Raw genomic sequence first — 25,624 nt, forward strand, 5'->3', positions numbered from 1 at the left:
ACTTAAAGTCTATTTTATATTTAGAGTGAAGGGATGCACTAATATCATGAGGGAGGAAGAAGCAGACTTGGGCAGAATTAAATCTTCCAATAAATGGTAGACGCAAGTGCAGGTTACGTGGTTTAGCATGTCACAGCAGAAGGTAAATGTTTTTTTATTTTTTATATTTTTGGGGTTGAAGATTGTTTATTTCAAGGTTAATCATTATTATGAAAACTGAGAAATAATAAATATTCTTTTACAATATATAATGTAATATAATATATAATTTTTCTTGATTAGAATTTGTCTTTGATTTAATGTATTGCCACGTAACAATGATCAAATTATGATGTTGTAGATGAAAACTTTGGCTTTGACTGACTTAAGTTTGAAATTATAATAATAAAGTCATTGGGTCACATTAAATGCTCTTCCTCAAGCAAGTGGACAGCAATCCTCCAGCTTTATTGGGGAAAATAATTTTTGTCCTTGTTACTACTCCATAAAATTATTTGATAATTAAAAAATGGAAATTTTTTTACGCATTCATGCGGAAAATAAAAAACAAAAAAATATATAATAATTCAGCGCATATATATTACACATTTATTTCTTTTATTTTATATTTTTATTTTATTTTTAGTTTCTCCAAACACTCCCGCGATTACGGGTGCCTTTTTGGTTTCCTTCTCTCCCTCGCACCCAAATCCATCGGCTCGATCCAATCCCATTACCATCCACTTTTTTCAAGGTTTCATTTCGAATCCGTACGGTTCAGATTTCTAAGGCTTCCGCTGCGGCGGATCTTTTTTGTTTTGTTTCTTTAAATTCGCCGATTGCTAGGGTTTTCTCTGGTTCAGATCTGGGTTCTGTCTTTGAGGCGATTTCGCTTTTGATTTTTCGCAAAGATGTTTTGGCGTATGGCTGGATTGTCCACTGCGTCTCCTGTGAGTTTTGCCTCTTCTTTCGATTGTCTCTTTCTTTCTTTTTTATTTTCTTATTTTTGATCTATGCAGATGTGTTTGTGATTTCTTGTGTGTATAATTGAATTCTGGGGTTTCTTGCTTGTGAATATTCTGTTTGGCTGCCGCATAAAATGCAAGAAAAATAACGAGGGCTTGAAAATATTGTGTTTCAGTGTCTGGAACTGATTAAATGCCTTAGGTATTGGATGCTCCTCATTGTTAGGATAGGGTTACAAAAATGGACTATGGGCTGGTTTTTATTGATTTTTTCAAATTTGTTGATTGTTAGAGGGTTTTTTTAAGTGGCATCGTCCTCTTACTCTGAATTTACTTGAAATATAATTTTCATCCATTCAAATTCAAGTCGACAAACCAAACAGCATTTGCTATGGGATAAATCGAGTACCCTTGTTTCGTTATTAAACTATTCAAATCGATGGATGTATTTTCAAATGTGAAATTTAGTGTTTGTAGCTCTGGGATCAATGTTTTCTATATCCTCACTGTCTTTATTGGGAAGGAAGTTGGAGGGGAGGAAGGAAATACTTTGTTTTTGTTCTCCTTTGTTATAGATTATACTTTAGATAGGCAAAGAGCCAGAAATAGTTGGACCCTGTGTTTTTCTCTCAAGTAGGTAAGACCGTGGAGGAAAATTGTTTAAGCTTGCATCGTCATGCTAATTGCAGCAAAAAAGGAATTCACAGAAAGTATATGGATTTTGACACAGCTGCTATGCTCCTCTCTGGAAGCATAAGATGATATCCTGTAAATAATCATTATCTTTTACATATTAGGTGGGGCTGGTAAATGGCGGTTACCCTTGTTGTATTTGCCAATAACCCTCATTGTGGAAGGAAATGATATTTAAAGGCCAAGGCCATACTTGCTGTTAGTTTACAGTCAACTTGTATGTTTACTATATTCTGTCTCGGTACTCTTTAGAAAGTATGACGTTTGTTTTCTTTTGTCAATTTTCCATTTCCTGATCATTGCAGGTTGAGACAATTTTGGATAAGGAAAATTTTACATTGGAAGAGCTTCTTGATGAGGATGAAATCATTCAGGAATGCAAAGCCCTTAATGGGCGGCTAATAAACTTGTATGGTTTTTGGTCTCCACATATGCTTGCTTTCTTTGTTCTTTCATCTCCCAGCATGTTAAATTTTTTTTTTTATACCATCACATTGCAATTAGTTAATATGGGCTCTGATGTGCTTATTTAATGCTTTTTGACTTTAATCACCACGCAGGGTTTTGTTACAAATGAGACAACTTGTTAATGTTTTATCATAGGAAATGGCTTTAAGTATGAAAGCCTTAGGCAAAGGCTTCTGAAATCCTCATGGAATTTTAGTTTTGCAATGTATTAAGAATTAAATAATGGGGTGTTTGGAGATCTTTGGGCAATTATATAGAAATGCATTCACCTTTCAGGTATTGGGATCATCATAGATGCATGTCTTCTTGACATGAAAAGTTAATATTAATAAATAAAGGGTAAATTACAAAATAATGCCTTGTGGTTTGAGGCAAAACAAACTTTCCCACTGAGACTTAAAAAGTGAGACTTAACCACCCCAAAGAAGTTATCCTTTGGTTACAAATTAACACAGTTAGCCTTTACTCATTGCTCTACCATGTGTTCTGTATCTTTTATTGCCTTCCCTGTCTTTATCTTTCAAGAGTGTTTGAACTCTCTCTTTAATTCTATCTGATTTATGATTTCTTTACTTTGAATCTTCAAAGTACTGGCCAAAATAAAAAAAAAGATGTTCCCAATCTATGGACTGACCAAGCATGGCTGCAAATTTCCGCTGTGAATCACCATTCATATATATGAGCCGAAACTTGAATCCACTCTCTCTTCATTTCTTAAAAGGCTTTCCTATTGGTGAAACACCCCCCAGATATGATAATAGCTCCATAAGAACTTGAATAATTACTTACATAATCAACTAAATTGATTATTTAATTGTTGCAACCATGACTGGAAAACATTTTTTCTTTTTTTCTGACTGAAACTTAATTTTCTTTTCTATTTCCTGAAGTATCGTTCCATCTAAGACAACTAATTACAAATGCAAACAGGAAAAAAATTATTAATAAGATAAATAAGGTAAAAAGTTGCTTAAAGTTCTTTCTTTCCCTTCAAGTTCAGGAAAAAACACATTTAGAAAAACCCACTAAACTTCATAAAATCGCTTGATTCATTCTTCCATTTTGCTGCAAACCAAAAAAAAAAAACACAGTAATCAGGAAAAGTAAATCAGAAATCACATGGTTATAGACAGAGAGAAATAGTTCAAAGTTCAAAGTCACTTCAAAACTAACTAGAAGATGGGGAGCAGAAGGGAAAAAGAAAAAGGAAAAACAAAATGCTGTGTGCAGAGAACTGGAGGAAGAAGTTAATGGTATTAACTTGAAAGCTAATGGAAAATTTCCTCAGGGTGGTTAAGTCTCACTTTTTGAACCTTTAGGGGCAAATGTTATCGTCTCATGCCACTGGGTGTTATTCTATAAGTTACTTGAAAAGAAATATGAATGGTTTCGAAAGAGATTATAGCTTTGAATCAACATAAAAGGAGTTGAATTTGAGGCACAGAACAAATGTAGTAGCAGGGTGAAGCATTATGTACAATGCTTTGTCTATTAATAACTGGAGCTTAATGTGAAATGTAACCAATACATACTATAGCCTCTGGGAGTATTGCGACTGAGGAGCTATCTATCTGGAATAAATTCTTTGAATAGATTTTGTAATTTGTGGGGTTGTATGTTTTGTTTTATCGCTGGCTAGTCTACCAAAGTTATGGCTAGATGAAGCTGCCTTTTTGCCTTTTTTTTAAAAAGACACAAAGGGGATGCCAACCCAAGTACAATGCTAATTTTTACAGAAGTAGAGAATAATAATATCCTACGTATCATGTAATTCTAACAGTTGTTGCCTGTGAAACCAAAAATAAAGTGTTAAAACAAGCGTCAAGTAGCTTTGTACCTCTACAAGAAAGTGAACCCCTCCAAGTCTGTTTAACTCCTTTTCAATTAAGTAGCAACAACACATTAGCCATATACCAAAGTTCTCTTGCCCAGGGGCAAGTAGGAAAGAGATGATGAATTGACTCTGCTTCTTTTGTATGCAAAAAGTATCTATCAAACCTTTGTTGAGGTCCTTTCAAGCAAATGAAGTAACCTTAGTTGGGCCTTTCAGAGGATGTTGATAGCTTGAGCTGTGGGAGGGTTGGATTTAAGCTGCATTTTTGCAAATTTTGTGTATGTTAATGGCTAAAGTTTTGCTTCATTGATTTTTTCACTGTCTTATATTGTTCTCATTTGCAGCTTGCGGGAGAAGACTCAGGTTGAACAACTTCTTCAATATATTGTGGTAGAACCTCCAGAAGATGCTGAGAAGAGGCGAGCTTTCAAGTAGGTTCTAATAGATGAGCTTGTGCGCCCCCCCCTCCCCTGACGATAGTGCTTTATACATAATGTTTTGATTTGTGTGATTGTAGGTTTCCTTTTATCGCATGTGAGATCTTTACATGTGAGGTTGATATCATCCTTAAGACGTTGGTCGAAGATGAGGAAGTAAGAAGTTGACCCTTTTATTTCCCCTGTTTCTGGCGTTGTAATTTTCCTTTTTTAATGTTAGTTTTTAAATCATTTGGTGCTTGCTTGTTTGCAGTTAATGAATTTGTTATTCTCCTTTTTGGATTCGAATCACTCCCATAGCACATTGTTGGCAGGGTACTTCAGTAAGGTATTTGATTTTGAATTTGAAATATTAGCATGTTTAACATTGTAGCTTTTATGCATTTCATTTCATTTGTTATGTTTAAAAATATAAGGAACTTCGAATGTCTTGTTATAGTTGTTTATGGTTTCTTGCTAGGTTGTCATATGTCTGCTGTTGCGGAAGACATTGCCATTCATGCAGTATATTAAGGTATCTTTAAGATTTTATTTCACTGGATTGAGAAATTCCTTGTGTTTATGCAGTGAAAACTGGAATGATGGTTGTCTGTTGGTATTACATGACATGTATGAAAATTTTGTTTTGCTTTACTATTTATACATTGACAACAAAGTGTGCCCAGAATGAAACTGAAAATTTTATATTTGCATGGAAAATGTGATGCAATTATGAACAAATGGCCATGTGTTAATTAGGACTTTGTGATGTGGTTTGCCATCTGGTCTATCTACCTATTGAATTTGCTTGTGCCCTTGTTTTGAGGGTTAGCTCTATCTCTGTTATGGTTTTCTTTTCTTATCTTCTTTGAACAGTTAAAGATTTGTAAAAGCTGTTGTGTTTTTCCTCTTCTTGTTTGCCTGTTTAGCATAAAGGATGTAATAGAAGAGACCGGTGTAACTCGATAATAAGTAGAGCTGTTGCAGTCCCTCCTCACATCTCTAATTTGACTATTTGCAGGTTCATCATTATGAGAGTTCTGGGACTACAGTAGCTCCAGATACTTTATCCCATTTTAAAGCATAATTTTCTGTTGCTTTGTTACTCATAGGTTAAGGTAGAAAAACCTTTTTACCTTGTCTAAGTAAAATTCAAAGAAATGAGAATTCTAAAGGGAAGTGTGGATGTGATTTTGCATGTTAAAAATTGAGCTAAATTAATTATTTCTACTCTAAATCCATGAAAAAATAGACTGAAACTATTGTTTATTTCTTTATAATTGAAGACTGAAACTTCTCAGTAGGAAGAGGGTCTTTCTTTAATTTGACCTATCAGCTTGCTAAATTTGGATGACAATGTGTTGAGAATTGCTGTATGTTTCCATATCTTAATTGAACTTTTGTATGCAGATTGAATCTCTCCTTTAGCACTTCACTCTCTGAACTTAAGTTACTTAGAATTTAGATTGATTTGGTTTGTGGGACAGGAAGTGAAATTTAGAACATCACCTGTCCCAAAAGGAGTTATGGTGGGCATATTTTTTTTCACCCTTATTTTAAGCGGATTTGTTTGGAGTTCTAAATTTAATTAGGAGTTGTAGAAGTAATTAGGAGTAGTAGAAAATAGTGCATCATTTTAATTTGCAGTTGGCTAGCTTATTCCGCCAAGAATTTCATATCTAGGTGAAATTGCTTCTTTCTTTGTGGAGTCATTTTACTTTTTGATTTGATTGATTTTTTTTTTCAGTTCTAGAAGATTCAAAATTTAGATTACACTGCAATGCGTGATTTAGTACAAAACATCTAGTGATTAGAGTAAATTCTAATAACTATGTTAATAACTTCTTTGGTTTTTTCCCTTGCTGGCAGCATAAATATGGCTGCAACCAGTGGTGCTATATTAGATGCGTCTTTATATGGATATGTGTCAATATAACAAGGAATAAGGACTGAGATGTTTGATGCTTGAAGATTTTGAAGAATCTGTCGGTTTTTATGGACTTTTAGAAGACTTGGTGTTGATAATGTTGTTGAATTATTTGGAATTTGGATAATCTGATGTGTGCTACTTGAATCTGTAAGATAATGCTTGCTAATATGAAGTGCTTGTTCAACTTCATGTCCTTTTAGAATCATCTCTATGGCTGTGTTGCAGTTGTGGATGCTTATTGTTGCATGTAATGCTTTGTATATGGAATGGAGATGTTGTCTTTGAATTGGATTTGAAGTCTCCTGTATACTATTGATCTGATTTGTTACGTTTATGCTGCTATGCAGGGTCATCAGGAAATTGTCAAGCAGCTAGTTGACCTGATTGGCATAACTTCCATAATGGAGGTTGGTGTTTATCTATCTTCTTTTTTTTTTTATTGAAAAGCATGCTTATCTTATCTTTATCTGTTGCTTTGGATATATGAACCTCTCATATGCTTAAGGTGTTTTTTTTTCTCATTTAATGAGATTACTTGTGCACTTGGTTTGTTATGGAAGTTGTTCGTGTTGTCAAATCTTTTGGGTAGTTTGCAATTCACAAAATAAACTTTTGATTCTAGATTGCCCTTGCTACCCTGCTGAGAGGTTTAATATTAGCTTATGATAGTCATTCCTTGTTAATTAGGTTTTAATACGTCTGATTGGTGCTGATGAGCATATGTATACAAATTACATGGAGTCAATGCAATGGATAGAGGATACAGATGTATTGGAGATGATTGTGGACAAGTTCAGCTCTTCAGTAAGTGCCTTTGACTGTATGAGCAATGGCAAATTCATATTTTTTCTACTTTTGTAAAATGCGGTTGTTACTTGACAGTTCCACACTTTTGTGAGGGTGGCATGTGTGGAGATTGGCCTTCTTTAATTTGTTGTGCACTGGCTTTACCATCTTGCCTTTATTTTTCTTTTACTGTTTTAGGATACTAAGCCCCTGATCTTCTCTAAGGATTTGACACTTTATATTCCTTCCCACCTTGCCCATGTTAGGAGCACTTTAGGTAAAAAGTATAATCTAGTCTCAGTTAATGACTCCTGAGCGGTGTATTTGAAGTAACCAAATTTGAACATTTGCTTTTCTTTTATCGTAAGGCATTTATGCAGCACTACTATACACACACGTGTGCACATGCACACACACATATGTATATAGCACAAAGCAGCTAATTTTTGTAACAAGAACCCTTGGGGACCAAATTGACATTTTGATGTGGTTGGCAAAGTATTCCTTACCTTGAGGATTTTTCAAAATTTGTCACTAGAAGATTGCAACTAATTCCAACATTGTAAGGATTTTTATTACTGTATTCTTTTTTTATTTTGCAAATAAAACAAGGAGTAGCTCAAAACTCACCATCTTTCCTTTTTCTTTACTTTGTGTCAACATGTTTCGCTAAGATCTTTTGTTATTTCAATTGCTATGTCATTATCTTTATTTTATATATATCATTTTATTATTCCATGATGATGCTCAGTATCTTTCTAGTCTTACTGTTTTTATTTTTATTTTCATTTTCGTTTGACCTTTTAATTCTTGGGGACCAACCCAACACTTTGGCGGGGTTAGCCAAATTGTGTACCTTGAGAATTTTTGAGAATTTTGTCACTACAATATTTCTGACAATTTCGATGTTTTGGGGATTTTTATTACTATATTTTTTTCTATGTTTGTAAAAAAAATAAGAAAGAGTAGCCCAAAAATTGTCATCTGGCTTTTTATTTTACTTGGTATTCATGTTTATATTTCAACTGCCTTGTGATTAATTTTATTATTCTTTTATCATTTTGTTACTCCATGATGCTCAATATTTTTCTACTTGCACATTTTATTTTATTTTTTTTGTTTTCATTTAATCTTTTGATCACGATTTTCTATCAATCTATTTATTGTACAGATATTTTGAGACTCACTTAATACTTTTTTGTAGCCTGCAAAATTTTCCTTATATCAAGAATTCTCCTAAAAGGTGGTCACTAAAATTTCCTTTACAAATCCCAATGTTGGACAATTGTTAATGTTTCTTTTAAATGATTTTCATTCTACAAAATAAAACAAAAGCATGCTAATTGGAGCTCAACTTTGGCCAGATGACACAGCAGTCCACCACCCCTATCAAATTCGCTTTTTCTTTTCTTTTTTCAAATAAATGTATCTTTTTGTATAGTGACTCCTCTCTTTAATTCTGAAAATTCAAATTGTCCTCACTCTGAAGTGCTTCCTCTTCCATACTGATTCCTTGGTGTTGCTGCCGGCAAGCCCAGTTGCCAATCGATCTCCTCGCTCCATCCTTGTTCTTTTATGTTTATTCTTTCCTTCGCTTCTTTCCCATTTTCTCCTGTTTCTGTTCAGGCTCTCTCTTACTTCCCTGTTTCTTCTTGCTTTTTATTTAGATGAGTTTCTTCTCTTTTTATCTGTAAACCGGCCTTGCATCCTCTATTTTCCCTGAAGTAGCCCCTATTGTTACTCAACATCTGATTCTCTCTTAAAAAACTGAACACTCTATCAAACATTTACTACTGAAGTTAATATCGGGTTTCAGATTCTTTCTAATAGCTGTTAATTGGATTTTTATTGTTTTCTATAATATTTGGTATAGGGTGCTTGGGTTGCTAGAAATTAGCAGGATATGTAAATATTTGGTTTGCTACTTTTGCCTCCTCGTTTTCCTCCCTTAGTGGGGTTATTTATAGGGAGAGAATGGGTGGTGGTGATGGTGGGAAGACACCTTGGGCAGATGTTGAGCCAAAAGGTCAACCATTAGGAAATTTCTTTTTTCTTTTGATGTTATTTTTCAGAGAAGGATATCTGATGTTGGATCAGCCTGAGAATAAGTTAGAAATGAAACAAAATAAAATGAGATAAAGTTGAAGAGAAATGAACATGGAAGACAAATAAGATTACCCTAGGTAAAGAGGACTATCTGCAAACCTCGTTTGTAAATGCATATTTGACTGTGTCCTATGGGCTTCTCTTTATTTAAACCCAATTCTTCTGCTGTTCTCTTCTACCTTGATTAGAATGCTGTTGTTTGATTCTTTGTTGCACAAGTGCTGATTTCTGCACCATTCATCAAACTATTTTCCACTAATGGAATTAGCGTCTGTTACTTTTGTAACGATAGAGATGTACTGATTCTTTGTTAGGTATCTTGAGTTATTTCCAGGTAAACTTTTCCTGACCTATAAAGAGTATCACCAACTTATGATCATTGAAGGCATGTAATTAAGGTGTCGTGTTTGTTATTGGTGTTGAAATGTTTGTCAGTATCCATTGAACATATTTTCAAATTGTTTTTTACAGGATTCTGCTGAGGTGCATGCCAATGCAGCTGAAACCTTATGTGCTATAACACGATTTGCTCCTCATGGTCTTGCTGCAAAAGTTACAAGCCCAATGTAGGTCTCGTCCTTTTCTTCTCATGTTACTTATAGATGTGTCCAATGTGTTTTCTGACTTATCAATCATTTAATTTGTTTTTTTTTTCTCTGGGCTGTCATGAAGTTTCATCGGAAGATTATTTCGTCATGCTTTGGAAGACTCAAGACCAAAATCTGTTCTGGTCAATTCCTTGTCTGTGTGCATATCTTTGTTAGATCCCAAGAGGCTAACATTGGGTGTATATCATGCATATAACCGCCAATTCTCTCAAGGGTCAATGATAGCTGCAAACCCTGAGACAGTTGAAGGAATGCTGGAGAGCTTAGGTGAAGTAATCTCTTCTAATTTACTATTAGTTGCAAGCAAATCCATTGCAGACTCACCTTGCTCGGATTTGGAAAACGAATTAACCGAAGATGTTAAAGGGGTTTTCTTTTCTTTGCATATGATGTCTTATTATCAAATTAATTTCCCTAGAATCACTTTTTTTTGAAGAACTCTCAACTAGATGTCTATGAAAATGTTTAGATATAAATTACAGAAAGAAAGAAAGAAAGAGTGTTACAAACCCACTTGTCTCATGACTGATGCTTGAGCAATTCATTTTGACCGAACTTAAATGTCAGGGTCATCCCACAGGAGAACTTATAAATCAGGCTACCATGCTGCAGGTGATTTACTGAAGCTTTTGGATGTTTCATCTTCAGAGTCAACCTTGTTAACAACATATGGAAAGTTGCAGCCACCTCTTGGGAAACATCGCTTGAAGGTTTTTTTTTATTTGTGTTTTATAAATTATCTTTGTGCATTTTGAGGATTGTGTGTTTTTTCCCCGGCATTAGTCAGCTATAGCTTATGGTTGAACTTCTTAATTTCTATACTAGATTGCTATTTTAATGGTCCTCTTCTATGCATCATCAATTGCCCAATCAGAAAAAGCTGATGAGATTATTTGTAATTTGACATGGGACTTTCCAGATTGTCGAGTTTATTTCTGTCTTGCTGACTGTTGGTAGTGAAGCTGCTGAAAAGCAATTGATGCGACAGGGAGCTGTGCAAAGGATTTTGAACTTGTTCTTTGAGTAAGTTTAAGATTCTTGCAATGTGATGATTTTTCTGATTAGATCTTATTTCTCATTCCCTTATTTAATTTTCTGTGCAGGTATCCTTACAACAACTTTTTGCATCACCACGTAGAGAACATAATCTTGTCATGTTTAGAGAGCAAAAATGTTCCACTTGTAGAACATCTTCTTCGTGAATGCAACCTTGTGGGAAAAATACTCGAAGCAGAAAAGAATTGCACGTTAGCTTCTGATCCAAATATGGTAGTTATTCAGTCATACTTTATTTGGATCTTATATTCATTGCGTACCTTCTCTCTATTTTAATGTTGAATTGGTGCTTGGTTTTTCCTGTGTTCCAATCTCCTGCAGCCAACAATTAGTGCTGAAGGTAGACCACCACCCAAGATAGGAAATATTGGACACTTGACGCGTATATCTAACAAACTAGTTCAGCTTGGGAATAGCAATGGTGAAATTCAGGCATATCTGCAGGTTTTAATTCTTATACAGTCTTCATTGCATACTTTTATATACTTGTGTGTGTTTTATGTAGTATTGCAACACTAAATCCATCTGGAAATGTTTTTGAATTTCTGATTAGGGAATCAGAAGTATAGCTTAATCTCTACAGTTGAATGATATCTAATATTCTGTTTATCCCGTGATAACTCTTTGTTTCCATTTGGGGATGTTGCATGTAAACACCCACAATTAAGTCTCACATAGTGTGAAATTATCAAAGATGTTTAGGGTAAGAATTTTTATCAACTGAGGACAAAGAAACAGGAATCTTAAATAGGGTGGTGATTATAATTCTATTGAGTGCATTTAATGTATTTTCTTAATACTTGACCTTTTTCAGAGTGGGCAATAATTTTTGGGACCGAGGGAGTGTGTTAAATAACGCATGGTGACTCTTGATTCCTTATTTATAAGTTTAGCTATTATATTGTTGTTTAACACTTCTGGAATTATACTGTCATGTCAAAATTTTATCTTTTTTCTTTGGATGCTTGCATTTTGGTCTCCGTACTTTCGAACTATCTTTGTCTGGTGTCAGAATGTGGGAGGTAGCCTTCTCCCATTTCATTAACCTGACTCTCTCATTCCCAAGGTTTGGACCTATGACTTCCAAGTTGAAAGTTCCAAGTTTTAACCATTGGGATGTTCTCAAGGGAAGTTTCTGCCTATTGCTGTCAGAGATGCAAAATCCTTTAGGGTCGAAATTTTGGTCCACTTTCAAGAGTTGTGTTTTTAATTTGTTTTTCTTTTGACAGGAAAATAGTGAATGGATTGATTGGCATACAAATTTCCTATCAAAGCGTAATGCTACAGAAAATGTTTGCCAGTGGGCTTGTGGGTAGGTCATCTTCCTCTGAATATTGCTCTTTTTCTCTTATATTTAGATGCTATTCGCGATTGCCATATTTTTTGGTGAATTTCAGCACAGCTAAAATTAAAATTTGTGCACAGTAGAGCCTTGTTTGAATTGCCCTGATGGCTATAGTTCCATGGATCCCAATTTACAGAAACCTCTAGCCTGGATAATAATTTCACTTAGTATAGTTGGACAAGGATTATATGCGGTAGTAGAACTGTTTTGTGATAAGTCTTATGATAAAATGGATGAAGATTAATGAAATTACACAAAATAGAGGGAAGAAGTGATTAGTTTATTGATTGGAGATCTAATATTAGATTGCAAAATTAATTTTTCACTCAAACCTTAATTTTATAGTCAGTGTCCGTAGGCAAGTTGTCCAATGTGTCCAGTTTCTGACCGAAATACTAGGGTATAATTGTTTGCTTATACTGTTAGCAGATATTTAGAATTTACAGGTTCTTGTAATTCCTGATCTGATAGTAAAAGTCCTTTCTTGCAGTCTACGTGCCTATCTAATCCTAAGTGAAACAGTAAAATACTTTTCTGCTAAGTTGTTGTGTAGAGTGATAATTGGTATACAGAAAGTTGTGATGGGAGAAAAAAGCATGGGTGAGGGAAGGACACATTTATGGAGAGTGCTGTCTCAAATTTAAAGTAGAACGCTTCTTTTGACAGGTTAAGCTGAATTTTCAAAAGCTATTTCATTTTACAATGTTTTATGTACACTTATAACTGGCCTTTCAGAACAATATAAATTTATCCTTGATATATAGTGGAGCTAATTAATATGATCGCCGGCAGTGTGTTATCGGTCAGTCTTCTTCAGTGTAGGTGGAAGGTTTGTTGGGATAATTGAATTCTTATGGTAGTTATGATCCCTTTTTTATTAGAATATGCGGTTTTGATATTCTGAGATATCCAAAGAGAAGTGATTGGGATTAAGGTCAAATTTGCAATTATACTATGCATCAATATTGAATTTTGCTCTAGTACTTCAATTGTATTGAATTTTGCCAATTTACTTTAATTTATGGCTTTTTTGGACAAAAATAATGGAATAGTGCAAGCGAAGTCGCATGATATTATCTCAGGTGTTTTTGATTAGTTGGTGATAACCCCGATCCCAGCAGCCAGGATTTGCACTGGCAGGCGATGCTGTGGCTACTGGCAGCTGGCTGGCTTTCCCTCTCCTCCTTCCCTCCTCTCCCCTCCCCTTTTCCCTTCTCAGTCTTCCCTTTTGTTTTCCTCTTTTGCAGTTGTTTCTCTCTCTTCACTTCTCTTTATATGAACTCCAATGCTGGATCTGGCAGCAGATGACAGATCGGCTTTGGAATGCCAGATCTGGCTATTCTCTAACCTCCCTGTTTCTCCCTTCTCTGTTCCTTCACTTTTTCTTTCTCTTTGTGTTACGTCTCTCCTCTGTTTGTTTTTCTTGTTTTCAAGGTTGGATCTGGCCGTCTGGTGCCAGTATCAGATGGCCAGATCCAGTGCATTCCCCCCTTCTCTCTCCCCTTTTCACTCTGTACTGTTTATTTTCTAAATACTTCTTAATTTTATCTTTTAAAACAAAATTTTGAGAAATTTTCAAAAATTTAAAGAAAGAGCGGACTCATTTTTTCCAAATCAGCATGCCACATGTACTTTTTTTCCGATGTGCACATCACAAATTTTTCCTCTCCAAAAGTAATCAAATTGAAAGTATAGTGGCAATAGTACAGTGGCAAATTTAGCTTTAATCCCATATTAATTTGTCATTTTATCATCAAATGACTTGGCCTTTTCTTTTTCAAATCAGTCACCAAGCTGAAGAACTTGAATGATTTTGAATGTCAGGCCAGAAATGAAAATGATTTTTGAATGAGCTTTAGCTACTTGAATTCTTTATTACCGTGCAAACAATTGAATCACAGACAAGGAAAATGCTTGGAAGTTTCTTCTAGTTGCTGCTCACATTTTTGTTTGATATTGTAATATTTATTTATCTCTGAGTTACTTTAATATGATTCATCAATTTTGACAGGAGGCCAACTGCACTACAAGACCGGACTAGAGATAGTGATGATGATGATTACCAAGATAGGGATTATGATGTTGCAGCCTTAGCAAATAACTTAAGCCAGGCATTTCGATATGGCATTTACAGTAATGACGATATGGATGAGGTGCTTTCTACAACTTTCTTAATAATTCAGCTCTATTTGAGCTTTATTTATCTACTTATTGAGTACCAAGACCAAGAGAATACGGTTTCTGGAATAAGAAATTATTCTGCATTATAAAAGGATGGAAAATTAGCAAGAAAGATGGAAGCTTGGGCATTTGGTTTGACTGGATAAATACACCATTTATATCAAGAACAGTTTTTAGTTTATGAATTAGCCTTGAATTGGTTAGTCTCAGGACAAATAAATTCTAGATTAGATCGAGTACCACTTTATTGTTGTAGCTGGATGTAAAAGTCATGGTCAATATAAAAGGTTATAAGAGTTGATCCTCACCCTAATCAAATCTGGTTTTTGCTTTTGTTTTTGTTTTTTTTTTTTTCATTCTCTGGAGTGGATAGTTGAAACACCAAATCTATCATATTCTTTCTGTTCTTTTATCTATAAACTCTAAGCAAGCAATCTGTTACTTCATTTTAAGTTATATATATTTCATTCCTCTTTCTTTGTTGGATTAATTGGAGATGCTAATTATCTGAAAGGAAAATAAAAAAGGTAAAGAGGCTTTAAGTTTTTCATCTGTTGTATGTAAATGGAATATGGGGATGTAATCTGTTGTTTTGAATGTTATCAAGAATTCAGTTGTTCAATGTTATTAAGCATTCGATTTTCAAACCCTCAAGTCTTTATGTATTTGTGACCCCAACTAACATGACCTTGTTGCAAATAGTTTTGTAATTATGCAAGAAACAGTGATGCTTTGTTATATAAGTTCTCATTTTAGTTACTGTATCTGGATTGTCTTTATGTTGTTTAGCAAATCAAACTTGTTAGTCTTTGAGTATACTATCTTTAGTTTTTACTTTGTATTTTTAAATCTTGCTAGTTTAGATATGTTTTTTATTTCATTATTTGTCTTTGTGTATTCATTCTGTTGTTGAATTAGTAGACACTCTGATTTAAAATGTGGAGGTGTTTGTTTATTCATTTGATCATATTTTTTCCATTTGTTTCAGGTGCATGGCTCTCTTGAACGAGATGATGAGGTATGTCATGTGTTATGATCTCAAATTTAAAGTCAATAGCTGGACAGTTGGTCAAAATAATGATTGTGGAGGAAAAAGCTTTCCAAAACTTATTTGAGGAGTCTTCCTCTTTGTGCTTTTTGCCATTTTGTTTTAATGTGGAATTGTTAGTTTTTGCTAATGATTTTGCACTCTGTTGTTAGTTTGGTCGTCAAAATATGATCTCCTTTTATCATCAAGAACATCCCCTGTCAATGGTTTTCCTTTCCTTTTTTTTTTTAAGATTGTTGTTTTTCTTCCCTCCCTTTTGGTAAAAAGAATTTTTGTGAATACCTGTAATGGTCTATTGCTGTTGTACTTGTCAGGATGTTTACTTTGATGATGAATCTGCTGAAGTTGTGATATCTTCTCTGCGCCTAGGAGATGACCAAGAAAGGTAGGTTGAAATCTTCTTTCGAACTAACTGATGGAAATGAGAAATTAGTAACTTTCTTGTCCATGTTGAATTTTTTATTTTTGTGTTGACTCATCTGCTTGACCTAATTGGTGGGGCATTTTCTTTATTGTTTGCAGTGGGTCTCTTTTTACGAATTCCAACTGGTTTGCATTTGAAGATGATAGAGTTTCTAATGAACGTTCAACTGGTGCTCTTGCTTCTCCATCACCTAATAATGAGGGAGCTGGTGTCGTAAATGGTGATGGAGAAGATGAGGTTGTTGTCGGTGAAGATGATGACTTGGATGATACGGCGACATCTTCTCAGGTGCCTGATGCAAAATTAGAAGATAACTCTGCTGACGTGTCTGAAGACTCTAGAGAAGCTGGACCAAGTGCAAATGATAAACCACCTGCGTGGGTTGAATGGAGGGAGACCCCTGATTCCAATGAAGCATCCGGTGCTGATGAATCTTGTACCATCCCAAATGGGGAAGTGCAAGTGAAACTGGAGGATAAAAGTAGTGGTCTTAAGCCAGATGGTACTACTGAACTTGCTTCATCATCCTCTGACAATACAAATGAAACTGCGTTGGGGAGACGTGAATCAACAGATGAGAACCCTGGTTCAAAACCCCCTGAGCCATCGGAGTCTGTCAGTGGGAATTCAAGTCCACTTGTTACTGAGGAAGAGAAGAGCTCTTCAGGAACGGAATGTGCCCCTGAGATTACCAAGGATGGAGCAGAAGAAACAGAGGAGTAATGTAAATTCTGAAGAATTGGTTTAGTTGAGCTAACTCATATGGGGTGCCGACATGGATGTGGGGGAATGAACACACTGCTTGGTTGACCAGGCTGGCCTTGTGTACATGGTTTGGTTTTTCGGGCATTGGGTCGATCAGAGGTAATGATTCTTCTCCCAGGCCCAGGCAGAGGCCCAGGCCCATTTGGGCAAAATTTGAGGAGGCAAAGTAAAGCAACACTTGATTTGTTGTCTAGGTTGTGCTAGTAATTGAGGAAATGGCAGGCAACTTTTGGCGCAAGAAGGTGTTTATATGACATAATTGTTGTTGTTTCCCTTCCCATGAATGATTATAGAAATGATTTCTTCTTGTGAATGACGTTCTCAGGTGTCCTTAACCCGGCGCTCACTCTTTGACCTCTCTTCAACTAGTATAGTCTAGTGTTTATGATCAACATTATTTGTATTCCTTGTCTCGTCTCTTGTGGTGGGAAAGAGTTTCGGCCTTCATTTTTTTCTCTTTTATTTTAGGTTATTAATAAAAATCGTCACCAAAACTATGCCATGTCTTCGTTAAATAATGCAAAATTTTCTCAAATAAAAAGATGCAATTACTTTAACAGACATTTACTAATCATTATAATTATCAAAAAAACAATAATTACATCTTTTATGTGCATAAACTAAGGTAATAAATTCAAGCTAAATAGATTCGGGTCAATCCATGCTAAATAGAAACGCCCGTATTGGATTCATTTCTTTAATGTTTTTATTTTTCATGTCTTTATTCTTTTTTCTCTTAGTTCATCAATATACGTATTCTCTTATTTATTTTTTAATAATAATAATAATAATAATATATTTTTAATCTTTAACAACATACATATAGTGCATTGCAGTGCCTTTCTCATTACTTCAATTTTACTAAAACTTTACCCCCTACTTTCCCCCATATTTACTCTCAAAGCCCAAAACTTTCAATCGGATCCCTATTCTCGTTGTTACTTCAATTTGATCTTCTTTCTGGGTTTTTCCTTCGGAGACCCGGAAAAAAGAGCCGAATCGGTGTGAAAAATAAAAATGCTAGGTGGGTTGTACGGGGACCTCCCTCCGCCGTCCGATGAGGATAACAAATCCAGCACCAACTCCACGGTGTGGTCAAGCAGCACAAAGATGGCGCCTCCGACCCTCCGCAAGCCTTTCTCAGGGTTCGCTCCGCCGCAGACAATCCTCAGATCCCAAAACAAACCCAAAAACCCAATTCCCAAAACGACACCATCTGTCTCAGCGTCAGCCTCTCCCTCCTCCACGCCGGTTGCGCCCGACGAAATGGCGCAACAGCAGCCCGCACTGGTGGGCGTCACTTCCACTGTAATGGAAGAGTATGACCCAGCCAAGCCCAATGACTACGAGGACTACCGGAGAGAGAGGAAAAGGAAGGCTATGGAGGAGGAGATGAGGAGGGAATTGGAGAGGAGGAGGAGAGAAGAGGAGGAGAGGGAGAGAGAGAGAGAAGAGAGGGAGAGGGAAAGGGAAAGGGAAAGAGATTACAATGATTCAAGGTTGAATATTTCTGGCGAAGAGGCTTGGAGACGACGTGCAGCCATGAGTGGCGGAGTGCCAAGGTCCCCGTCTCCGCCGGGGAATGCTGAGGGCTTTACCATTGGAAAGTCGGAGACAAGTGGGCTGGGCGTTGGGGCAGGTGGGCAGATGACTGCCGCCCAAAGGATGATGGCGAAAATGGGGTGGAAGGAAGGGCAGGGTCTTGGGAAGCAGGAGCAGGGAATTACTACTCCATTGATGGCAAAGAAGACAGACAGGAGAGCTGGTGTGATTGTGAATGCCAGTGAGACTAAGCCTGATAAGAAGGTCAAGAGTGTCAGTTTCAATGGGCCCCCTACTCGTGTTTTGCTGCTTAGGAACATGGTATATGCCCAATTGCTCTTCTTGCTACATTTTTTTATCTTTGTTTTAGATGGCATTTCTGCTTGCAATTTAAACTTCACTGCTTAAATTTTTCTTACACGGCTTCAGTAGCCTCTTTTGCTTGACCTCTTTTCTATTGGTTTCAGTATGTCCACTACTTTTAATACGTAATTTTCAAAACTGGTGCTTTCATGAATATCATCCTGATCAAAGGGTTCTGGCATATCCTACTTATTTGTGTAGGTCTTGATGCTATGTCATGCTTGCATTTATTGATGGTTGCCTTCAATTATAGTGATTGGACTCATAAATTCTGTTTTGCCTTTCTGGATTCTGTGCTCTCTGTGTCTTGTCTAAGTTGAAAACACATTATGACGTACCAGATCACTGATTGCTTGGATGAAACTTCATATAACACAGAGAAAAGAATGGATGCAGTAGTGCAACCATTGAATGCTTAAATCATCCAACAACAAAGTAGCAAAAGAATATGGCAAATTTTTTATGTTTGTTCCAATCACTGTGATAAACACCATAAAGAGGAATTCATGGATTTTTGAGTGCTTGAAAGACCCTAGCAATATGCAACATAAGTTTAACATGAAATTTATTTCAAGCCTAATGTTAGGTCAAATTTAACCACTCAAAGAAGTTGTTTGTAGTTAATCGGGTGGGGTGTTGCTTGTTTTAGGACAAATCTGGAGAATGCAGTGCTTCACTAGTCTAAAATTTTTCCATTCTAGTGTATTGAATTGCTATTTATTGCAATCATAGATGCTTAGGTTGGCAACATATGTCTTTCGGTTTTGGTCTTGAGAGTTGATATCGTACAACTAACAGTTAGGTCTTGGGGGATAAGGTTGTTTTCATGTCACCTTTCTTGGGAGCCCATCTTCAGCAGGACTAGGCTCCTTGGCTTCTTGGTGAAAAAATTTTACTGCTTGTATTAATTGAAGTTTTTAATTTCGCCAAAAACACGTCTCTCAGGCTAGTTTGAAACAGCTGGGGGCATGTTGGACGTTTTAGGCTAAATGCTTGTTTAGGACATGGATTTTGCTCCAATTTCCACTTCAGGACATTAACTTTTAATTGGTCATTTTAGGATCTAAACTTCAAAAATTGAACAAATTCAGGAAAATTGATTGCGGAATCTGTTAGATCTATTAAATTTTTCCATGTAGCTGTAAAAGTGATAGGTGGCACATAATGTGGCAGTCAAGTAGACAACATCACCATTTAATCTTCCCCTTTTTTCTCAGAATGTTGCTTTCTCTCTCAATCTTCCCCTTCTTACTCTCTCCCACCATATCCATAGCTTGTTCTTTTTTTTTCTTGCATTTTTCAGCCTTTAATTTCTTCAATTGCCCCATTCAAGTCCAAATTTCATATCAGATACATCTGTCCAAATACAAAGAATCTAGACTCTATTTACAACCAAGGAATGTTTGAAAGGTGTGATTTCGGAAAATCTATAGTTTAGCCATTACATCATTGGGTATAAAAGTCCAGAACATGCATTATTTTTTAATAATGTTTGATTTCTAATATTTACTCCTCTTAGATGCTTCTAAAGCCAAAGTTTGATTCCCACTCAAGCGACGTGCACTATAGCTTTTCTCATGACCCCGTATCATCAACACAATCTTTCATTTACTTTCCTTTGCTCTTAAAATGGTGAATTTCCTACTTGGAAATGACAAATCATGATATTAACTAATGCTCTTAAAAATGATTGACTCTATATTTGTAGTTTTTAAAGGCAGAAGTTGAGTAGGACAATCCCTTCCTTGAAAAGAGAAAACCTCTTTTCCTCTTAAACTATAACCTCTAAAATTCCTTTGATTAATCAAATGCATATAAGTTTTTCCTTGTATCTTGGAAGATGTGTTAAATCTTGAAATTTGGACTTGAAAGGGGGCAGCTTAGAGAAGTTAAAGGTTGAAGAATTAAAAAGGAAAGTTGTGTCTATGGTGGGAAAGGGACATTCTGAAAAAAAGAATTGAAAGAAGCAAAAAGTAAAGGGGAAAAAAGTTAAAAAGTGATGTTGGCCTAGTCGACGGGAAAAAAAAAATTAAAAAGTTCGTCAACCACCATTACTGGAATATGTTCAATTTTTAAAGTCTCAAAAAGTTCACATTCTGAAATAGACATTGGGGCAAAGTTTGTGTCTTGAAGTAATCATTTAGCTGGATATATTATAAAGCATTCAGCTAGGGTTGGATTCAACTGATATAGCCAAGCTTGGCATTCCCTGATCTTAGGCTTGTGACATGATTGGGTTATCTTGGGCCTATATGATAATTATACGAGTGTCTTTGCTTGTGTCTATTTACATTATAATGGTCATGTCATTAACTAGTGAAGCATATTGAATTGAAAAGATGTGTGGCACTAAGAATGACTAGAGCAATGACTTAATTAGTCTAATACATGTAGTAACAGTAGAGAAGGATGGTAAAATGGTGGTTGGTCTTCACATCCTTTCCCCCTTTATTTCACAAGTTCCTTAATAATTTCTCTTAACTATACACCTCCTACAAGCTCTCCAACCAACAGGAGAAAACTAGAGGAAGAAGATTTACATGGTCTTCTCCTCAGTTTTTCTTTTCTTTGGTTTCATGTCCTTTAACTTGGTTGCACTGTTTGTAACGGTGAAATGGAACAAGCATTGCATATATAATTATGGATAAATTAATTTACTAAGTGCATTTTAAAGAATGATGACAGCAAATGCAATCTGGCAATAATGGGGTTCTTACTATTAAAACAGTTTTCTATTCTTTTATTTTTTATAAAAGCAATGTAATTCTTTCTTGTCTAGCTCAGGTTCTTTCTTGGAAGTAATTATGATGGTATAATTTGTTTGCATTGAATTATATAGAAGAGAAAGGTAGCCAATTTCTTAGGATGCATGTTGGTGTTGACTGTTTTGTGCGTATGTTGGTTGTGGATACCGCCAACTTCCATTCCGAGTTCAGTGCAAATTATTTTTCCTAATGTAGTGTTTATTTGATTTTCTTTTTTCCTTGTCTTGTTGGATGTGTTTAAGCTGTTCATGAAATTAATTGTTATTATCTGGATAATTTTTATCGCTTATAAATAATAAAAGTGAGAAAGAATATGAGAGATTTGTTTGCTGTCTTGATGGCTGAGATGCACGGACGAGATGGAGGTGTGAGTGGCTAACTATTGTGCTTGCTTCTTGAAGGTGGGTCCTGGTGAAGTAGATGATGAACTAGAAGATGAGGTTGGATCTGAGTGTGCCAAGTATGGAAGTGTTACCCGAGTTTTGATATTTGAGATAACAGAGCCAAATTTCCCTTCAGAGGAGGCAGTGAGAATATTCATACAGTTTGAGAGGTCAGAGGAAACAACAAAAGCATTGATTGACCTTGATGGTCGATATTTTGGGGGGAGGGTTGTTAAAGCCTCGTTCTATGATGAGGAGAGGTTTAGTAAGAATGAGCTTGCTCCGATGCCAGGGGAAATTCCTGGTTTTTCTTGATGCAGTGAAGGAGGTGCGCTGATAGTTGATCCAAACAAGTGTTGTAAGTAGCATGCATCCAAGCTTTGAGTTTGTTTTGGACATTTTCATGCTTAGTATTGTGCCGCTAAAAGCGAAGAGTTGCAGCAAGTGATTATTATATTAATATGAAGGCTGTTGAGTTAGAGCATTTGTTCATCAGTTTTGTATTGTTTCGATATGTGTGGCGTGCCCTATTACATATGGCTATCTATGTCTATGTACATTTCCTTTTGTCTATAGCTTCATTTCCCTTAATCCAAACTGCTCAAAAAGAAAATGGGTTCCATTTTAATGCAGATTGGCATTGACATGTAACTGCTTCCAGGGACAAAATTTTTAAATTGATTTTTTTTTAAAATGTATAGAAGCATTAAATTCAGACTTGTGCCTTCGGTTTTCTACCTCATAATCCATTAAAAAATCGTGGGATTAAAACGACAACCCACGAATATATCCATACCAAAGTAAGCTCAGAATGTAGATTGGAATTTAAACTCATAAACCGGACCCAGATGTTATTTAGTCTCTGTTTCTATGAAATGTTTCTAGTTATATGTTTCCCTCCTCTTTTCCCCTAACAAGAGGTGAACCAAGTGGCATACACTGGCTACGTGGTGCTGCCTCCTGCGGGTACAGTTGCTGCAATGCCAACGCTGAAAAGCCATCCTCACCACCATACATATAAGGAGCTATGGGAATGAGATTGTCGCAAAAACTATCAATGACGCGGATGGGATCTTCAACAGCTGCCTCCGGGTTGTTTCGAGGGGATGCGGTGGTCGAACACTCTCCTCCACCTATCACGACGCTGCTGCTGGGTGTTGGGGTGGTACTTGGTTTCATGGCTCCACAAACCGGGCAGCAGTGAGCAGTCTTTGAGAGATATCAATCAAGGAAGAAAGTTGAGCCGAACAAAACCAAAATTTTGATCGCAGAGGGTAAAATCAAAAGAGAAAAGTTAAATCCATGATCCTGTCCTGTCCGAGGCATTCATGGTAGAAGTGTTTTAAAGTAGACAGACCATGTAATAAGTTTTGTGTTGTTGTTTCCCAGGGAAAGAAAAAGTTAGTAGTACCTTGGAGACGGAGATGGAGCGGTAGGTGGTGCCATCGGGTTCAACCACCCAACCAGCCTCCTTGGCAAGGTGACAAAGGACTTGATTGATATCAGCGCGAGGGGAGAGATGGTACCCGCCATGCCTCCTAAGCCCATGAAAGATGTTTGTAGTGATTGCCCTTCTTTGCCTTTCTCTCATTTTGGTTCTCTCTTTCTCAATCTCGCTTCTCCCTCTCCCTCTTCCCATCTCCTTCACAGAAGAAAATGCCGTCCAACAAATTAAAGCCACTAAGGTCTGTGCCTTTGTTGCATGATGCATATTGCATGCTACTCATCTCTAAAGAAGGTAGGCAAGTAAGCTTTGCGTGTTGCTGTTGGCTGCCTTGCGGATACACAAGTCACGCGCTGGAGTTGAGCGCGTGCTAGGGAAGTACTAACGCAACAAAACAAAACTGATCAGAGTAAAACATGTTCTCAGTCTTAACTGAAAACCAACCTTCCCTTCCCTTCCCCTCTTCTCCTTCAGAGCCAGGACTTGTCTTAGGAAAACAGATCAAGTCCAAAAGCCTGCAATTTCATAACTCGTTTCGCCGCCATTCAACATTCACTGTCCAACACGTGTCTTCGACCATGCACAACACACAATTTTTCCTTGAAGAGTCGCCTCTACTCTTAACACAAAAAGTTTTGCTTCTGTTAGACCAGATGTTTTTCAGCAGAGACTTAAGGGATCAACTCTGGTGGTATTCACAAATTATTCCTAAATCACATACTACTGTAAGTGTTTTCAAACAAAAATAAATAACGCTTAAATGCATAACAGATTTATAAAACATGTTTTCTCTAGTTTTCATTTTTCTTTCTTTTGCTGATATAACCAACCGCATGTTTTCTCTAGTTTTCATTTCTCTTTCCTTTACAGATACAATCAATGTGCGGTAACTATCATAATAGCATATGTAAAAGAAAACAATCAAGACAAGTTAAGCTACTGAGGCACTTCTAGATCTGGTCTTTGGTCAAATTCTTCCCTACTTAATTCATCCGGAAATGCATCTGGATATGTAGCCATAATTTTTACCTTCATGCTCCTGCAGTATAAATGGGTGGATAAATTAGTAAATGGACAGAGTGACTCTTTCTGGATCAGCTATAATTCAATTATAGATACGTATACTAGTCTAAATCAGGAACAAAAATTACAATATGTCGAAAAGTAAATCCTCTATTTGAAATCCAAAAATTACAATATGTCGAAAAGTAAATCCTCTATTTGAAATCCATACAAAGATAAACACAAAGCAGTCATACAAAAAGGAACTGAGATGTGAGTCCTCACATTCAAATGTTGCTAACTGAAGCAGATACCATAATTTTAAAAATTACAATCAGTTAATACATTATTTAAGCTTCTAAAAAAATTTTTACATCATACTTTTCCTTTTTCTCTGCCAAAGCATATTTACAAATCATTGCATTGTACATTGATTTAATTTATTGTAAAATTTCTAACTCTACCTAAGAAATCAAGTTTAGTAACCTTTGGAGACTACAAACAGAGATGATTTAACATGACTGAAAAGGAGTACTGAAAAGGAGTCTTCAGATACCAGTTGTGCAACTAGAGTATATTGGCAAAGTACAATAGCCAGATAATAAGGCAGCAATAGTGTAATTTAACCAATAACTTGACACATCCCATATACAAGAACCTTCACATGTATTACAATTTAAATGTCATCACAGAAAAACAATTATTTAATAAAAATGTTGTATGTGGTCACTTAAAACAAGAAATTATACCTAAGCTTTTGAAATATATAATCAAGGTCTGACTTCATAGACTTCAAGAGACGTGTATTTCTTGAAAAATCACTAGAAACCTCAGCAAAGCAATGTTCTGAGTACTCATTAAAATGAGATAAGACCGCATTGCTGTCCTGCAACCTTCCCAATCTGCAAGTTGTAGCATAAATAAAAACTAAAAATAGAGGAAAACATATTATTACACAAATTCAAGCTACCTTCCCAAAGTATGCGACCAAAGCAGGGACAACAACAGAACAGGACATACAGGAGAGTTTAAAAAGCATTCCATAGTAAACTTATAATAATTTTGGTAGAGTAAGCTAAGCTAGATAGATCTTTGTTCTCAAGACTGTAGAGGGTCTCCCGTTTTCAATTGTCAGGACAAATGTTTCTGCACACTACAACCACAAAAAGTGACCTTAGCTTGATAAATGACTATTAAGTGACTTTGTGGATAAATGCCAGGCAATGCCCCTTTCCCCTAATTCTGTAAATAAAGGCATGGGGACATAGACATGCAGCATCTGACATAACATCTCTAAAAACCAAGATACAAATGTTTATGTTTATATTCATATCATTGTGTGTTCCCGCAATCCAAAAAGCATCTTGACAGAGAATAGCTCATTTATGGAGATTAGTTTTTTCTGCCCGATACTATACTGATTTGAACGACGAAAAAGAATGATCAAGAATGGTTTCCAACCGTTTAATAAGATCATGAAACATGTTATTTCTTGGTTAGCCAGCTTGAAATGATTTTGAC

The 25,624-nt window shown here is 36.0% G+C and overlaps 3 protein-coding genes across 4 annotated transcripts in view; 2 read left to right on the plus strand and 1 right to left on the minus strand.

The window, feature by feature from the left end:
- The first annotated feature begins 609 nt into the window (after positions 1-609).
- Positions 610-16,917, plus strand: LOC110427049 (SIT4 phosphatase-associated family protein). The gene is made up of 19 exons (XM_021442419.2): positions 610-929; positions 1,943-2,046; positions 4,284-4,370; positions 4,457-4,532; positions 4,630-4,704; positions 4,837-4,890; positions 6,633-6,692; positions 6,973-7,089; positions 9,649-9,743; positions 9,850-10,052; positions 10,398-10,495; positions 10,705-10,808; positions 10,889-11,054; positions 11,163-11,285; positions 12,071-12,153; positions 14,198-14,339; positions 15,356-15,385; positions 15,730-15,800; positions 15,938-16,917. Exons 1-19 carry the CDS (start codon positions 891-893, stop codon positions 16,560-16,562), a joined length of 2,352 nt encoding a protein of 783 aa, XP_021298094.1. The 5' UTR covers positions 610-890; the 3' UTR covers positions 16,563-16,917.
- Positions 16,918-17,447: 530 nt separating this feature from the next.
- On the plus strand, positions 17,448-22,214 carry DRT111 (D111/G-patch domain-containing protein). Its single transcript, XM_021442421.2, has 2 exons — positions 17,448-18,467; positions 21,676-22,214. The coding sequence occupies exons 1-2, from the start codon at positions 17,622-17,624 to the stop codon at positions 21,970-21,972; spliced, it is 1,143 nt and encodes a 380-aa protein (XP_021298096.1). The 5' UTR covers positions 17,448-17,621; the 3' UTR covers positions 21,973-22,214.
- A 1,558-nt stretch (positions 22,215-23,772) lies between these two features.
- The window catches only part of LOC110427053 (kxDL motif protein), a 2,633-nt gene continuing 781 nt past the window's right edge, over positions 23,773-25,624 (minus strand). Inside the window, exons 2-3 of one of the 2 annotated variants that reach the window (XM_021442424.2) lie at positions 24,853-25,005; positions 23,773-24,140 (exon numbers count right to left, since the gene is read on the minus strand). In XM_021442424.2, the coding sequence (XP_021298099.1) occupies positions 24,038-24,140; positions 24,853-25,005 (256 nt within the window). In that variant the 3' untranslated portion in view covers positions 23,773-24,037. Of the gene's footprint in view, positions 24,141-24,852; positions 25,031-25,624 lie in introns of both variants that reach the window. The other variant, XM_021442425.2, reaches the window with a different exon arrangement.

The sequence above is a fragment of the Theobroma umbraticum genome, unplaced genomic scaffold, assembly GCF_002168275.2.
Source record: "Theobroma umbraticum cultivar Fairchild unplaced genomic scaffold, ASM216827v3 scaffold_228.0, whole genome shotgun sequence".
In the NCBI taxonomy this organism is placed as follows: Eukaryota; Viridiplantae; Streptophyta; class Magnoliopsida; order Malvales; family Malvaceae; genus Theobroma; species Theobroma umbraticum.

What these genes read in the sequence shown, in the direction of transcription:
- LOC110427049 (XM_021442419.2), top strand. Translation starts at nt 891, where the DNA reads ATGTTTTGGCGTATGGCTGGATTGTCCACTGCGTCTCCT. An exon ending in GTTTGCCAGTGGGCTTGTGG is followed by an intron (nt 12,154 to 14,197) that starts GTAGGTCATCTT and finishes CAATTTTGACAG; the next exon opens with GAGGCCAACTGCACTACAAG. An exon ending in CTCTTGAACGAGATGATGAG is followed by an intron (nt 15,386 to 15,729) that starts GTATGTCATGTG and finishes TGTACTTGTCAG; the next exon opens with GATGTTTACTTTGATGATGA.
- DRT111 (XM_021442421.2), top strand. Translation starts at nt 17,622, where the DNA reads ATGCTAGGTGGGTTGTACGGGGACCTCCCTCCGCCGTCCGATGAGGAT. An exon ending in TTTTGCTGCTTAGGAACATG is followed by an intron (nt 18,468 to 21,675) that starts GTATATGCCCAA and finishes TGCTTCTTGAAG; the next exon opens with GTGGGTCCTGGTGAAGTAGA.